This window comes from Abramis brama, assembly GCF_963993115.1.
Source record: "Abramis brama genome assembly, chromosome: 14".
NCBI lineage: Eukaryota > Metazoa > Chordata > Actinopteri > Cypriniformes > Leuciscidae > Abramis > Abramis brama.
In genome coordinates this window covers 16,182,978-16,198,005 of record NC_139976.1, presented here as the reverse complement: position 1 = coordinate 16,198,005, position 15,028 = coordinate 16,182,978, and the positions used below count along the sequence as shown (strand labels likewise).

Below are 15,028 nucleotides of genomic sequence, written 5' to 3'. Positions count from 1 at the left end.
GCATTTTTACATGGACTTTTTAGTTATTTTTAGCTTTCTCTTTCACAGGTTCTTCCATCTGGCATCCTCCTTGCAGACAGGCAGCACGTATAGAGGAGAAGAGTAAGGTAACTGCAATCCAATTTGACTAAGAGTTAAATGCTCTGAAACAGTCATTCTCTCTATGTAAATTAGGCTTATTATATATTGCTCCTTTTTCAACAAACTTGCTATTTTCACCCACTGGAAATAGGTTGACTGTATTTTAAAAGAAAAATGTAAAAAAAAATGATCATGGCAGTTGTTATTCATCAACAAATGGAGAAAAGTGTTGTAATCGGCAAACATTCAGATGCATGTTGTTGTCAAGCGCACCTTTGGCTTTTTAAAGAGTCGATTCAGGTGCCTGGATCATGGTGGTGGAGTGATACTCTATAGTACCAGTAAAGTATGAAGGATTTCATAATTTCATAATTTTGCATGGTTGTGCTGTTAATGAATTTGCTAAATTCCTTAAAGTGCCCCTTTTATATATTTTTTTAGATATTATCTTTCATGTAGTGTGTTAAACAGTTGAATATGAATGTAAAAAATCTGCAAAGATCAAAGTGCATGATAAATGGTGTTTGTGTCCCAAAAGAAAGAACTAAATCCGAGCTGTCTGAAATGAGTCGTCAGTAATTACAGTTTTACTTCCTGCATGAACCTATGTAAGTTTGTTTTGCTGCCCGCCAACGTCTACTTTGAGCTGCCCTCAAACACTGTAGTTATCGCTGAGGCCATGGAAGAGTTTGGTTTGTGTTGTTGACATGTTTTCTGTGCTGTGAAAGCAAATTCTGAGGATGAAGGATGAAGGAATAGGATGAAGACTCGTGCTCGAATTAATACAGTCAAACCAATGCTCGATATAAGATGATTGTTACTGTTAATTTCACTGTGTATACTGAGGAAGCTTGAAATTCGGATATGGTAATGAGATTTTAATTTCCGATGCGCTGACCAATCACAACAGACTGGGCCATCTGACCAATCACAGCAGAGTAGGCTCTCGCAAAGGAGGGGTTTAGAGAAACCGGATCCTTGATCAAATCGTCTCAAACACTGTGAGAAAAGAGGTGATGCTGCAATGTATAGTATGAGAAAATTAAGGTGTTTTTGACCTTGGATATGCAAATCTATTGAAGGAGACCTTCAAAACAAAATTAGGAACCATTAAAATAGCATAAAAGGGGCAATTTAAGTGAATCAAGCACTAAATCAACGTAGACGGAATGTGCAAATAAACACCTCTATTATTAGCAGATCCAATTCATTCTTAATGTGCTTCTCAATTCGCATACTTGCGCACTATTCTATGCTAGAGTTATACCAAAAAAAAAGAAATGTGTGGAACGTTGGACACTTCCTTAGTTTGTGACTAATTGTCTGCAGCAGTTCTCAGACAAGAGCAGTTCTCAAATACACATCTACGTGCTCTCGAGTTTTGCTACTCTTTTACCTTCATAAGTGCGTGCCCCCCCCACTTATGTCATTAAAGACCAAAGCCTACGATGATTGTTTTTTCATAGCAGCTAGAATCAGTGACAGCACTTAAAAAGGTGTGCGATGTTACAAAATAAAAATGAGCTCTGGTTTAGGCAGCCGACATGCTCTAAAATATACCATGCAAAATAATTTACCAGGGAATCTATCGAGTTGCATATCTTAAACAAAGGTGATATGCAGTATGTGGAAGCGCTTCACTGTAACAACCCTTTCCCTGCAGAAACAGGTGCGGATTCAGCTCAGTGATCTCCATTCCAATGCACCTGTGCAGGTTTGTGACATGCGGCCCACTTCCCTCTGCATGGGCTTACCTCCCGACCTGCTTTCAGCTTTAATAGAATGCTCAATGAGGTCCAAAATGGGCCTGCCAGGCCACTGTAGGCTACTGCCACACCCACCCAGTAGAAATCAGGAACCAAAGAACAGGTCTTAACATCTGGACAAAGATGTTTAGTCCCACAAATCCCACAATGCACCATGAAGCATGAATGCTCACTATGTTCCCTTAACAGAAGTTCTGAAGCTCGAAACATAAATCTTGTGAGCCAACTCACTACACATCTGACACACAATGGATGTTTTTTTAAAAACACAAACCATTATTTAATTATATGTCAGCATAAACTTACATCGCTAAACGATTATGTTCATTACGATTATGTTCGTAATGAACATAATCTATTCTAGATAACATTTAGAATTTATTTACGACTGAAATGTTGGACATATTTGTAACAATCAAAGTATCATAATGTACTTTAAATTACTTTAAAAAAAAAAAAACAATGTCAGAAAGATATCAGTTCTGCTGTTGTTTATACCAGTAGTGATGTTGAACTATGAGGATGTTGTCATGTCGCCGGAGTCATCAATAGAGTCATCAGTGTGCCAATGTGTAGTGAGTAGTAACTGTCCTTACTAGTGCTCGAATTCATGTATACGATATACTGATTCACGAGCTAGGAAGCTAGGGAACTGATTGAGACGCACCGGTGTGTAGGTATAGAGAAGATGCTGTGACCCTGAATGCATTACTAATAAAATGGAAAATCTTTAATATTTTTGTAAGAAGAATCTCTAGAGTTTAGACTGCCTGATGTTTGTTGATATTGAAATGACAGATCATTTTCCCTTAACTATGTAACTACCATTTGTCCAATGTGCCATTTATACTGCAACATTATAAATGTATACTGCATTTGAATAAGAAAAATAAGGTTTTCTTCTCCAACTTTATTTTAAATTAGCATTATATACTTTTACTTGAAAATAAGTAAAAAATACATATTAAAAACTATTTATTGCGGTTTACTGTGTATCCGTTCCTATATTACAAGAAGTGTTTGACAAAGCAAAGAATAAAGCATTGTTCTTAACGGCAAAACCTTAGGCTATCTACTGTACCTTTCTGTTGAATCCTTCATAAACTGTGTGAAGACTAATAAATTGTTGTTACATCCACACAATAGTAACAGCAACGTGGAAATTGCTCTATAATCATTTATGACCTTAAGACTTGACATGACTGTTACTTTGTATGATTTCAATTGAGTCACTAAAATATGCTAGAACTTTACCATGTTTTTTTTTTTACTGTCTTTTTGTTTGCTGTCCCCTTCTGGTTTAGTGCCGTTGTGTTTGTATTTCTTATTCTTACCTTGTTTTTGTTTCCAGGTGACGAGAACCTCCTCTGAGAGCATCACCTCTGCTCCTGCCTCCAGTGCTTCCGGCTCCCCTAGCAGAGTTATCTATGTAAGTGCGCATCTGAAAATGATTCCATGCTTTATTAGTTTTCATTTGTTCAAGTTTGCCACCAGTGGGCAGCAACACACAAGCATACAAATAACCATGCAAGAGTTATCCAACTTTTTCCTGACTTGCTTACTGCATTTTGAACTATGGGTGACGCTTCCGGTTTGGAGAACTCCACTCAAAAAGACTAAAACAAGGTTGCTCTACAATTATCCATATCAGGGATGTTTTATGTTATGTTTTATTTTTAGACGTCAGAAGAAAACGCTTGGCATTTTCCTGCATTCTTTTCCTCCTGATTATTTTCTTTTTTCTTTGTATTCTGATGTAACAGTATGAAAAAGACAACAATACTGCACATTTGCTGCTCTCCCGATTTACTTTACAATATATCCCATGAATGATTCACTGGAATGCAGAAGAACATCAGGTTTTTTCCCTCAAATCCTCACCTCTCTTTTCAGGTTTGTTTTCACATGGATACTTTAAAATGTAATTGTCTCCCCTTTTCACTTCTTATCATTATTAGCCGTGTGTACTGGAACGTTTCTAAAGCAGGTAAATATAGTATTTGTTATCTGTCAAAATGACAGGTTGAGGTGGGCCGGTGGGTTGGTTTGAGGGTTTAGCTTGTTTATTGAAACATAACAGTTTCAATAAATAAGCTAAAGTAAACCTTAAAAAATATTGTATTTACTTGGAAATGTGGTTCCCAACAGTATGCAGATATAGAAGACCATAATAAAAACAATAAAAACTTGATAATTTACAGCTGTGTACAATTATTTTCCTTGGAACAAATAAATTAATTAAACAAGCTCATAGCTATTGGTAAGAAATAAGAATAATTTTATTTATAATTATTATGCTTAAATGAAAATATTCTGACAGTGAGACTTGATTACCACAGGCTACTGTATAAAAAATGCCTAAACACAGGTTAAAACCTATATGCACCTTCACAAAGAAACTGACATAATTTCATAACAAAATCTGAAAAGAGGAAAAGAGGAGGAGAGAGGTTGGTGCCCTCGGGCCTGATGGAGATGATTGGCAGGCCGCCAGTTGAATAGCCCCGGAATAGAGCTTTTGGGGTTATTCATGGTCTGTTGTAGTAATTTGTTAATGCTTTTACACTTTTAAGTTTCATTTTAATGTTCGATGGTTGAAGGGTGAGTAGAATAATGTCACTTCATTGTAAGTTTTATTTATTTATTTTAAAGAAGCTTATTATAGCATTCATAGAGCGGGCCTTTCACTGATTGTTTAAAGTTTATTGGAAGTTACTCCCATAATTTGCGTAAAGCATCAAGGGCCGCAGGAAAAAGGTGGATAGAGAGAGTTATGATGCTATAATGTTTCTCTTTCTCAAGGCAAAACTGGGTGATGAGCTTCTGGACTACAAGGACCTGGCTGCTCTTCCTAAAATCAAAGCGATCTACAACATTGACAGACCTGACATGCTTTCATACTCGCCCTATGTGAGCTACCCTGTGGAGGACAGGACCTTTGGAGAGGTACAAACACACCTAACACTGGCGAAATTTGTAAATGAATAATTGCCGGATCCAAAACAATACTTAAAAGGCGCTGTGACCGACACTGGCCATACAACTTCAGTTTTCCCGGAACATACAATGACGTCACTACATGGTGGTAGCACAACTAAATAAGAGTATTATTCACAAGTTTCAGGCCCTAACTATAGCCTGGTTTGTTATCCTGTCACATATACAGTAGCTACATTGAGAACAAATATCATTCATCTTTTACTCACAGATGACGTTGTTGCCTCTTCATTACATCGATTTCTGACTGATCTCGTTGCTTGTGTCTCCTGCTATCCTGATTAGATTCAGCAGAACTGCACAGGGGTGCAGTTCCATCTTCTCTCTATCTTTTTTTATCAGAAACACCAAGAGTTTTACTCACGGATATGAAAAATTAAAATATGCTTGACTGTCTCAAGCATATACACTCTCTCTCCAAACTTTCTGCTGCTCACTACGCACAAAACAATAAGCAGTAATTAAGCACCAACCAGTGAGAATGATTTTGAACTTAAAGTCCCCCTGTGGTGGAAATCAAGCTTTTAATGTTGTTTATATGTCTATGTGGTGTTTTTAAATTACATTTGCACATGGTTTGTCTTAAAGCATAAGTCAGCACCATTGCTGAGTGTTCTCTCCTTAAAACTGTGAGCCAAAGACAGTCTCAAAATCACAGTTTGAAATCGCTGGTGTTTCTGATGTCACAAACTACCTTGTAACCAATCACGTCAAAGTGTGATCGTCAATGAGTGGATCTCTGAGCTGGTGTGAGTGAGGGGAGGGGTGACTAATTTGCATATTCATAGAACCGCGTATACTAAATGAGGCAAGGGTGTAGAGAGATACATTCAAGCTATTATATAAATCATGAAGATTTTTTTTTCCAAGAAAAAAAGGTTTAAATATGTATCAAAGTGATGTTTATGTTTTGGTGATCAAAGATGAATTTTAAGGGATAAAATTAGTGACTACAGGGGGACTTTAAGAAAGCTGATTGGTCAAAACTATACATGTTTAGGGACAATAGAAAAACATAACCTCCATCTGGATAATAAATCTGCATAACCTGTGTGTCTCGCTCTGTCTCACATACATGCAGCACTGTCACCATATAATGCACTTGTTAATGCCGTATCGTTTAAAAACAAATACCGGAACACAAAAATCCAAAATATGACATTTTCCTGAACAGGATCCGGCTCAAATGAAGCCCTGAGGTCCTCCACTTTTGACAGTTTTTACTTTTCACAGGTGACTTAAAGTAAAAGTCTTGCATAATTACATCATACAGCAGCTGCAGCATGTGTACTTCATTGTTATAACAGTGCCATTTTTAAATCTAATCATCTTCACTCATCATCCAGCATCACTCCAGCATGTCTTGGCCAAAAAGTATAGTTTTGCTATTTCATTGAAGTATTAGAATAGTTTCAGCCATGTAAAGTGACTCAGTTAAGGAGAAAAGCTCATTTTTTCATTAACATAGCTGTCATTGCATTCCAGTCCATCTTACTCATTTGCTTTCTTTGTTCACAGTCACCACAGCAACTCACCCCTACTCCAACTGAGGTACAGTAGAGTTGATATGAAGAAACAGGCCCTGTTATTGTTTTAGTAGGTCTTATTTGCTAATCATGGCATATACATTGTGTAATTGTATCCAGAAAATGTTCTCACACAAAAGGTCTGCCAAATAATTTTTTACCCTCTTTTAAATTTTTATTTTATTTTTATAATTTTTTTTCTTCTTTTTTTATAAATTTGATTAAATTAGATTTTTCTTTTTTATGCAGAATCTGTGGCAGTCTTGCTCTAAAATAAGTAGGGAGTTTTTGTAGGGTCACTTAGTTGTAATTTAATGTCTTGCCATTTATAATTGTTATAAAAAAATAACAATTTGGCATAAATAGACAATAGAATAAATGTACTGAACTTTACTTGATGAATCATGATTTCTAATTGAAAATGTTTGCACAAATGTTTTATGCATATATGTGCATGATTAGCAAATGAGACCTAGTGTTTCCTCATATTTTGTGAATAGTTGTTGTAGTTTTGAACAGTTGTGGTTTGGTGACATGAATAGTATTGTGTGTTCGTCTTCAGTTTGTAAACTCTGTGGTGTAATGACTCAATGATCAGCCTATTACTATGAGGACTGATTATTGTAGATTGGTTTCTTTTTCAGCTTTAAAGTTTCCTCCTGTGTGTCCCAGTGCCATAGTGGTCACTTTTTAACTTTGCTAATTCCCAGCAAGCAATTTTGCATTTAAAAGACGTCTAATAGCCATCCAAACACAGCCCTGACGTCTAGGCTAAAACAAGGCAAAATTTGGGCTATCGGTGAAAATTTAATAGACGTCTAACCATAGCCCAAGAATAGAAAGAAAATAAATGAAATCAAACACCTTGTAATCACTGTTGACTTTGCTTACTGTACATGATGGAATATCATAAATCTCACAAGCTATTTTGGCAAAAACGACGTAACCAAATTCAAGGTTATTTTGGCTAGAAGTGGGTTAGTCATAGCCGGACTAATTCGAGTCTATAGTTAACCTAGACGGTGAAATGATGGCTATTGCTTGCTGGGTTGTCTGATACTTTCAGACTAAATAAATAATACTGTCTCTTTGTTTCTAGGGAGATGGGGAAAAGTCTCCTCGCCAGAGGAGGCCCTCCAGCCCCAGCTCCAACAGCTCTTTAGGGGGTTATGGCCGCTATACGCCTTCCCGCTCACCACAGACCTACAGCAGACCAGGTATCCCTCCACATACATCTTGATACTTACATGAACACAAAGTCATTCTTACCTGCACAGTTATTCTGTAACTATCTATGAGTCTTTTCAGTGATTTGGATGTACTGGAGCTTTAAACTTTAAATGTTTTCCCTTCTACACCATCACACGCTGTTCCAAAACCTAGTGAGTCATCTCCATAGGCAGCATTTTAAGGCATCATAGGCTTAGGTGATTACTTACTTAAACCACAATCAAAAGCATGTCCTGTAAATAACTTCTAATTAAAACACCTATTCTTTTCTCCTATGTATGCTTATCTATTATACACTATAGCACTTTTCACCCTGCATTGCGGTGCCAGATGTGTGCAGTGTGAAACGATGCATTGTTAGAATGTTATGATTACTATGCTTAGGAACCGACAACCAATCGCGTGCCTTATATTCACGTTCTTTGGACCATCACAGAAAAAATGTGAGTTGTATATAAAAAATGTCAAATGGCGGCACAAAACGCATCAATTGGAGTATTTTTACGTTTATTGTCCGACAAAAATTTTATACAAATTTTTATACAAATTTATATAGAGATTTTTATAGTTTTATAAAATAAATGAATACTTTTATTCATTAAGGATACATTAAATTGATCAAAAGTGACAGGAAATACATTTGTTATAGATCTCTATTCCAATTTTTTTATTTACTTTCTATTCATCAAAAATACAAAAATACAAAAAACTGTTTTCAACATTGACAATAATGAGATGTTTCTTGAGCACCAAATCATCATATTTTAATGATTTCTGAATTATCATGAGACACTGAAGACTGGAGTAATGATGCTGAAAATTCAGTTTTGCCATTACAGGAATTAATTACATAAAATACACAAAATATATTAAAATAGAAAACTATTATTTTAAATTGTAATAATAATTCATAATATTACTGTTTTTTTTTATTTTTATGTTTGATCAAATAAATGCAGCCTCATAAAAGTGATCATAAAAAAGCACCAAGTTTTGGAACAGTGCTAAAGCATTCCATTCTACAATCACATTTTAAACAACAATAAACTGATTTGATGTAGAATTTCAAGAACAAAGTAATTACATAATTATTTGTTATTCTCTATTCTCACTATTCACTATTGTCATATTACTGCCATTCTTCCCTGACCGGCTGGGTCTCTTGCTCAGAGCAATATCTGAGCGTCAAATACACCACCCAACCAGAAAATTCCAACTTGTTGTCTGTACCAACCTCGGGGAGGAGTAGCACCCATGGTAGTGCCAGAGGCTCCTCCCCATTGCCTTTGTATAGCAGCAGTGGTAGAAACACTCCACAGGCAGGGAGCGGTGGTGTGGCCCTGTCCCTCAACCCCACTACTCTGGCTTTGCTCCAACAACACAACTACATCCCTTACTTAAGAGGTACCACAGCTAACCACTAGACTGTGTCTAGTAGCAAACCACCTACTGACTGCACTTGTGTGAACTTAAGTGTGCACTTGAATTTTATTGGTAAAAGATTAACTTCCTCTTGACAAAATGAATGAACGAGTGCAATACTAAAAAAATGCTGTTTAAAAAACTTAAATAAGACTGTCACAATGTGCATGAAGTTCTTGCAACACTAACGAACAATGGATCAAGCTCTGTAACCCTTAGAGCTTCATTAGGGTTTGCATTCACAATGGACTAGCAAATTGCAGACATGAAATTACTACCCTATCCTTCATCCACCTTTCCCGAACAGGAATTGATACAGGATTCAAACAGGAAGCAAAGTCTGAAAGTAGGCCTAGGACAGCCCTTCACCTCAATTTGCCTTCTCACGGTAAACCCTAAAAATCAGTCTCTCTTTCACTGTGTATCACCAGTGTATTACAGTGATGTGAGATCGTAGGTGTACCGCAAGGTTCTGTCCTCGGACCAATTGCTTGCTGGTATTGTGTTTATATAGAGTTTGTATGTCCAATCATTTTGCATGGAAAACCTGTGGATATGCATTATATTTGAGCTGAAACAGTAACTTTATGCACAAGAAAAATGCGAACGTTGGTGGTGACCATTAATATGCAATTATTTGTTGTACTGTTAGTTGATGTTGTGCTTCGTCTGGTAAGGTGAAATTTCCCCCCATGCGTTTGATATTCAAAGTGACTGTCTGTATGTTTGTGTTAGTGTTGCCATTTACTTTGTGGTTGTCATTTCTCTCTTTTCAGCATTTTCAAGTGTTATTTGTAAATATATGTTATTTAACTTAACATGCATACTCAGACAGGCAGTAATTTTCAGGTGGATATATAGTGTAGTCCAAAAGTCTGAGACAACTAGTGAAAATGCTTGTATTTTGGATTTGTAATACCTATTATCAATGTAAAGCCGCTTTGGAACAATCTACATTGAAGATGACTTGACTTGACTTGACTATAATAATTTAATTACAAAATATACTATAGAATCATTACCGAATTTCAATTCAGAATAAATTCAGAATTTCAAAACAGATCAATATCAGAACATACTGCAAATTTGCTTATTTAATTGCTGACCTGGAAATAATGCAGAATCTGAACTATTTCTTCATTTTACATCATCACTTTGTTTTAAATCCTTTTTAATTTTAAATTTTAAATCCTAAAAGTTTCTGTAAACACATTCTATGTATATTTAGAATATATTGGAGAGTATTTATTCGTCAAGAAAACATGTCTGTGTTGAGGAGGAAAGTATGATGGAAAACAGGAAAACCCTTTATATTTACTTTAAATCAGGCTACAGATTTTGGTTTTGTGGTTTCTCTGCAAGAAGTAGAAAGAGCGGGAATAAAGTTCGCAGGAGAAGATTAAAGGGGTAAATTGATGAGCTGTAATTTTAGGTTGGTTTGCCAGGCACAGTGGCATAAACTTCGGCCTTGTGCAGTTCCAGGCCAACCCTTTAATGCAGCATGAATGTACATTGAGGTTGTGTTTGGAGTGTGCTGTTTATGATTCACTTAGCTGTCTAATTGACTTCTTATTGGTAAAGGAGCCACACAAGAGGAAAATCAGCTCTTCCTTACAAATGCAAAACCAACCCATACTGTAGCTGCCTCAATCTGGTCATATCACCAATGAGTTTGGTTTCTACTTAAGATATATAAAATGAATATGGAAATCATTCACAGAATATTTGTTAGTGATGAAATGCATGCTGCATTACACCCAGCTGACACAAGAAGGGCATCGCAATCACAATAAAATCATATTTTAATGAGTAATGAGGAGCATCGAGACCTTCATACTCCACAATGTGCTCCGGTGTTGTGATTTGTGTATGTTTGGTGTGTTTTATGACAATTTCCTGCTTCCCCAGCTCCAGATGTGTGGATGATTTTCCCCTGATACAGGGTGAATTTTTACTAACAGCACTTTGTGTGTTTAATGGTGTGTGCATGTGTCTGAAGGACAGTTGCAAGTGTGTATGAAAGAGAGATTTAAAAGAAAAAGGAGATGGAGAAAAAGACAGTTATGTTGGTGTATTTATTTTTTGCTTTCAAAATATGCAAATGACTTCACACTGATTTAAATCAAACATTTTAGTGAGTAGTTGAATAGGAGATTCTCTCTCTTTTCTTTTAGTCTCAGTTTGGTAATAGACTATGATTATAAATACCTAATCTTTTCCCCTAAAGATGATGAAGACGTCACGGTTCAGCCTGCCAATAACTGTCTATTTTTCGGTCTATGTTCAATTCATATTGAGTTGTCTGCTCAGTTCAAGCAGAGCATGAAGCTTGAGTCTCTGCTGAACAGATGCTATGAGTATAAACAGACTTTCACAATTTCCAATGCAAAGACAAATTGGTCTTTTTTAAGCTGGCTGTATTGTGAGGTTCATCGGAACATTTAAAACTCAATGCAGCATAATTCTGGAAACCCTGTTAACTCTTCTTCTCTTTCCTTTTCTTTTTCAAGGTAGTGAAAGTGGGCGGAGTACCCCCAGTCTCTCCACCTACTCTGATGGCAAATCTCCTTCTTCTACATATGTGGCAGCTCCACGGCATTTCCATGTCCCAGGTAGGTGCTAAATCTTGTCCTTTACTCACATCTCTTATCCTCTTCTGTCCTTTCTTCTGTACAATGTTTAATCCTCTTTTTTCGACCACATATGTCTCTATTTTATGAAAAAATCTGGCAGACTCCATAATTGATTTTCATATAATGCCATTTTTGTGCATCATTGCATGATTTACATCAATTTTGTACATTTATAGTTCATTATTGCAAGCAAAGCCCTATTTTTAGTACATAAAAGAAACTTACTGTCATTGCTCATCCCTGGATATGTTTAAAATAAACCTAATGATCAGTTTCATGTGTTTTATGCCCATTTTTTCTAATGACGCCTTGTTTCCAATGCTGGCAGAGGCTGAAACGGCTCTTAAAATGTCCCACATGTGTTACATTAAATGACTGATTTTTTTCTAGAAGTAATGGTTGAGAAGCAGACGTGAGGTTGAGATGACCTAAACAAGCTGTAGAGATACACATGCTGTGTCAATTATTAAGACATTATGTCATTGCAATTACACCATTTATCTCCCCTTTTCCTCTTGGCGTAGCTCATTTTAGGTGACATTTCTGTCTTCTAAGTTGAAAATGAGATGAAACTTTTGTTATTTATAATGTTTATAATGTAAAATGCAGAAAAAATCCATAATTCAAATCCATTTTTCAAAGCCGAGGATTTTGTCAAAGGCAAAATGCTTGATCGTTGCATGCCGACCATGAACATTTCTGCACATGGTGATAATGAAATGAACTACAATATCTAGAATCTTTTACAGCATCATATACTGCATTTGCTGCCTTTTCCTTTGCCCTGATTCCATGCTCTAATAACTCATGCTTCTTTATTCATCTTCTTTCTTATTCTCTTACTCCCTTCCTCTCTTCCTCTCTTTGTCTTCCATTCTCAGAGGCTAAAGTCAAAGATAATATCTATAGAAAGCCCCCTATCTACAAACAGCATGGTACAGTCCAGTCTCCGTACAATCATGTTTCTTTGCATGCTGTTGCGCATGTCACCATGGTACCTGTTGCCATGAAACTGTAACCTTTGACCCTCCTTCTGTCTGCTGGTTTCCATTTCAGCTCCAAACAGTAGGCCTTAGGTTTTACAAATCCCAGAAAAAGGTTTGGATTTGACAAGGTACTTGTTATCAAGCAGTCAGTACCTAATTGTTGGTTGTGCATCAGCAAATATCATGACCACATGCAAAGGGTCATATTTCATGCATATTTATTGGGTTTATTTGGAATAGCAATTAGCCCTGAAGAATTATTATTGCTGATTAATGCCAAGTTACTTGCAGATAATTGTTGTTTTGTGTGCATTTGGTGTTACACATATACTACCGTTCAAAAGATTTGGGGTTGGTATGATCTTTTATGTGTTTTTATTTATTATTTTTTTTAAGAAGTCTCTTGCTTACCAAGCCTGCATTTATTAGATAAAAAATACAGTAGAAACAGTATTATTGTAAAACAAAATAACTGATTTCTATTAGAATATATATTTTAATGTATATTTTATTCATGTGATGGCAATTATTTTTTTTTACTGACCCCAAACTTTACATTTTATGTAAATAATGCCTTTGATATGATGTTTTCATAGACAAAATCCTACTTTTTTTTTTTTTTGCAATTTTATGGTATTGGTTAATCCTGACATGGAAACAGCAGTCAGATATAATCTTTCTTTTATTTTCCGGCCTCTGTCCATCCATACATATGTCAGTTGCAGTATAGTTTCCCATCTGTCTGTGGTGTTGTAATGTACTGTAGATGCTAGACAATGTTTGGTGTCTGTGTAACTCATTGGTTTGGTGAAATGTCAAAGGCATTTGTGTAACTCATTGTGATTGGGTGGTAAAGTTTTAATCACTTGACTCGTTTCTTTTTTCTGAACTTGTCCCTTCACCCTGATTGACAATGTGTTTGGTTGTCACACTTTTTGTGTTTGGTTGAAAACCATTGTGTTTGGTTTTCACTTGCTTGTTGATTTTGTCCGTAAATATTTTTTCTCACCTGGTGAATAGTGAGATTTTTTTAAAACCCTGTCTAAAATCAAACTACACTGAAAAAATCTGATGAAATGTGAAATGTATTTTTTTTTAATGTGTTTGTGGTAACTTGCATGATGTAACTTGTGTCAGTCACACTCTCAAACAGTGCAAACTGTCCATTACGATATATTTAAACTTTCTTACTGTGATGCAGCTTCCAGAACCTCCTGGCAAGATGATGACGTAGACAGAAAGGTGATTTATATATTTACATAAACATCTCTGTGTTTTTGTCTATTCTAAACTTTCAGAATCAAGATGTTTTGGTAATTTAATCCAACTGACCCTTGTGAAAAGGAAGTACACCTTAGCATACTTTAAAAAGAGTTCTTATTACAGAAATAATATACTTTAAAGGGTTAGTTCACCCAAAAATGAAAATCTGTCTTTTTTACTCACCTTCATGTCATTCCAAACCTGTAAGGCTTTTGTTTTCTCTTCAGAACACAAATGAAGATCTTTTTAATAAAATCTGAGCTATTTCCGTCCCTCCATTGACAGCTATGCAACTACCACTTTGACGCTTCAAAAAGTTCATAAAGAGACCATAAAACTAATAATCCATATGAATCAAGCGATTTTCTGAAGAGACACGATCGCTTTATATGCTGAACGAATTTAATTTAGGATTTTATTTACATATAAACATTCATCAAAGCACACATACTGTAAAGTTATAATAAACGAAAGTTCAAGAATGCTTGCTTGCGAGAACCAATGAGGTTTGTTCTCGTGTTATGCAGCACGTTTGAGCTTCCTCAAGAACCAGTGAGGTTTGTTCTCGCGCATCAAGCAGGTTTGGTTGATCGTCTGTTTATGTTAGCTTATCAATGTTTATATGTGAATAAAATCCTAAATTTAATTGGGAATCGAGGGTATGATGTCATTTATAGGCGACGCACTGACAATGTCCGTCTCCTGGTTAAAACTGCTTATTTCTCTGGATTTAAACATTCTTAGAAACATTTGGGATAATGTAAGTACACAAATCAACAAAATATATAACATTGTTCTAGTGGTTTTTAGATAGTTTGATCCAAAAATCTTACGTAGTGTGCCTTTATGTAGAACTTAAAGTGTACTGCTGAGTGAACTGACAAGTGTTTATGGTAAAATAACATATACCTAAATACACATTTGCAATGATGAAGTTGCAATTTAGTACATTTAAAATATGTTAACTTTAAATGTAATTTCGAATAACACACTACAGTTAAAATTATAATCAAGTAGGCTAGTTTACTAGTTTTAGTATGTTGGTCAACACATAGAAATAAATGTTCTCCTTTAACGCAAGACAAAATATAATGATTTATAATGAAAGTTTTGGTAATGTAATC

General features: G+C 35.7%; 1 protein-coding gene across 12 annotated transcripts in view; it reads left to right on the top strand.

The window, feature by feature from the left end:
• ablim2 (actin binding LIM protein family, member 2) overlaps positions 1–15,028 on the top strand; it is a 70,697-nt gene that overhangs the window by 46,698 nt on the left and 8,971 nt on the right. For 2 of the 12 annotated variants that reach the window (XM_084134519.1, XM_084134515.1), the window contains exons 8-17: positions 49–107; positions 1,745–1,795; positions 3,199–3,276; positions 4,650–4,793; positions 6,363–6,395; positions 7,470–7,587; positions 8,771–9,004; positions 11,533–11,634; positions 12,537–12,590; positions 13,843–13,883. In XM_084134519.1, coding sequence (XP_083990645.1) covers positions 49–107; positions 1,745–1,795; positions 3,199–3,276; positions 4,650–4,793; positions 6,363–6,395; positions 7,470–7,587; positions 8,771–9,004; positions 11,533–11,634; positions 12,537–12,590; positions 13,843–13,883 — 914 coding nt within the window. The remainder of the gene's footprint in view (positions 1–48; positions 108–1,744; positions 1,796–3,198; positions 3,277–4,649; positions 4,794–6,362; positions 6,396–7,469; positions 7,588–8,770; positions 9,005–11,532; positions 11,635–12,536; positions 12,591–13,842; positions 13,884–15,028) is intronic. The other 10 variants (XM_084134523.1, XM_084134522.1, XM_084134525.1 and 7 more) reach the window with 7 other exon arrangements.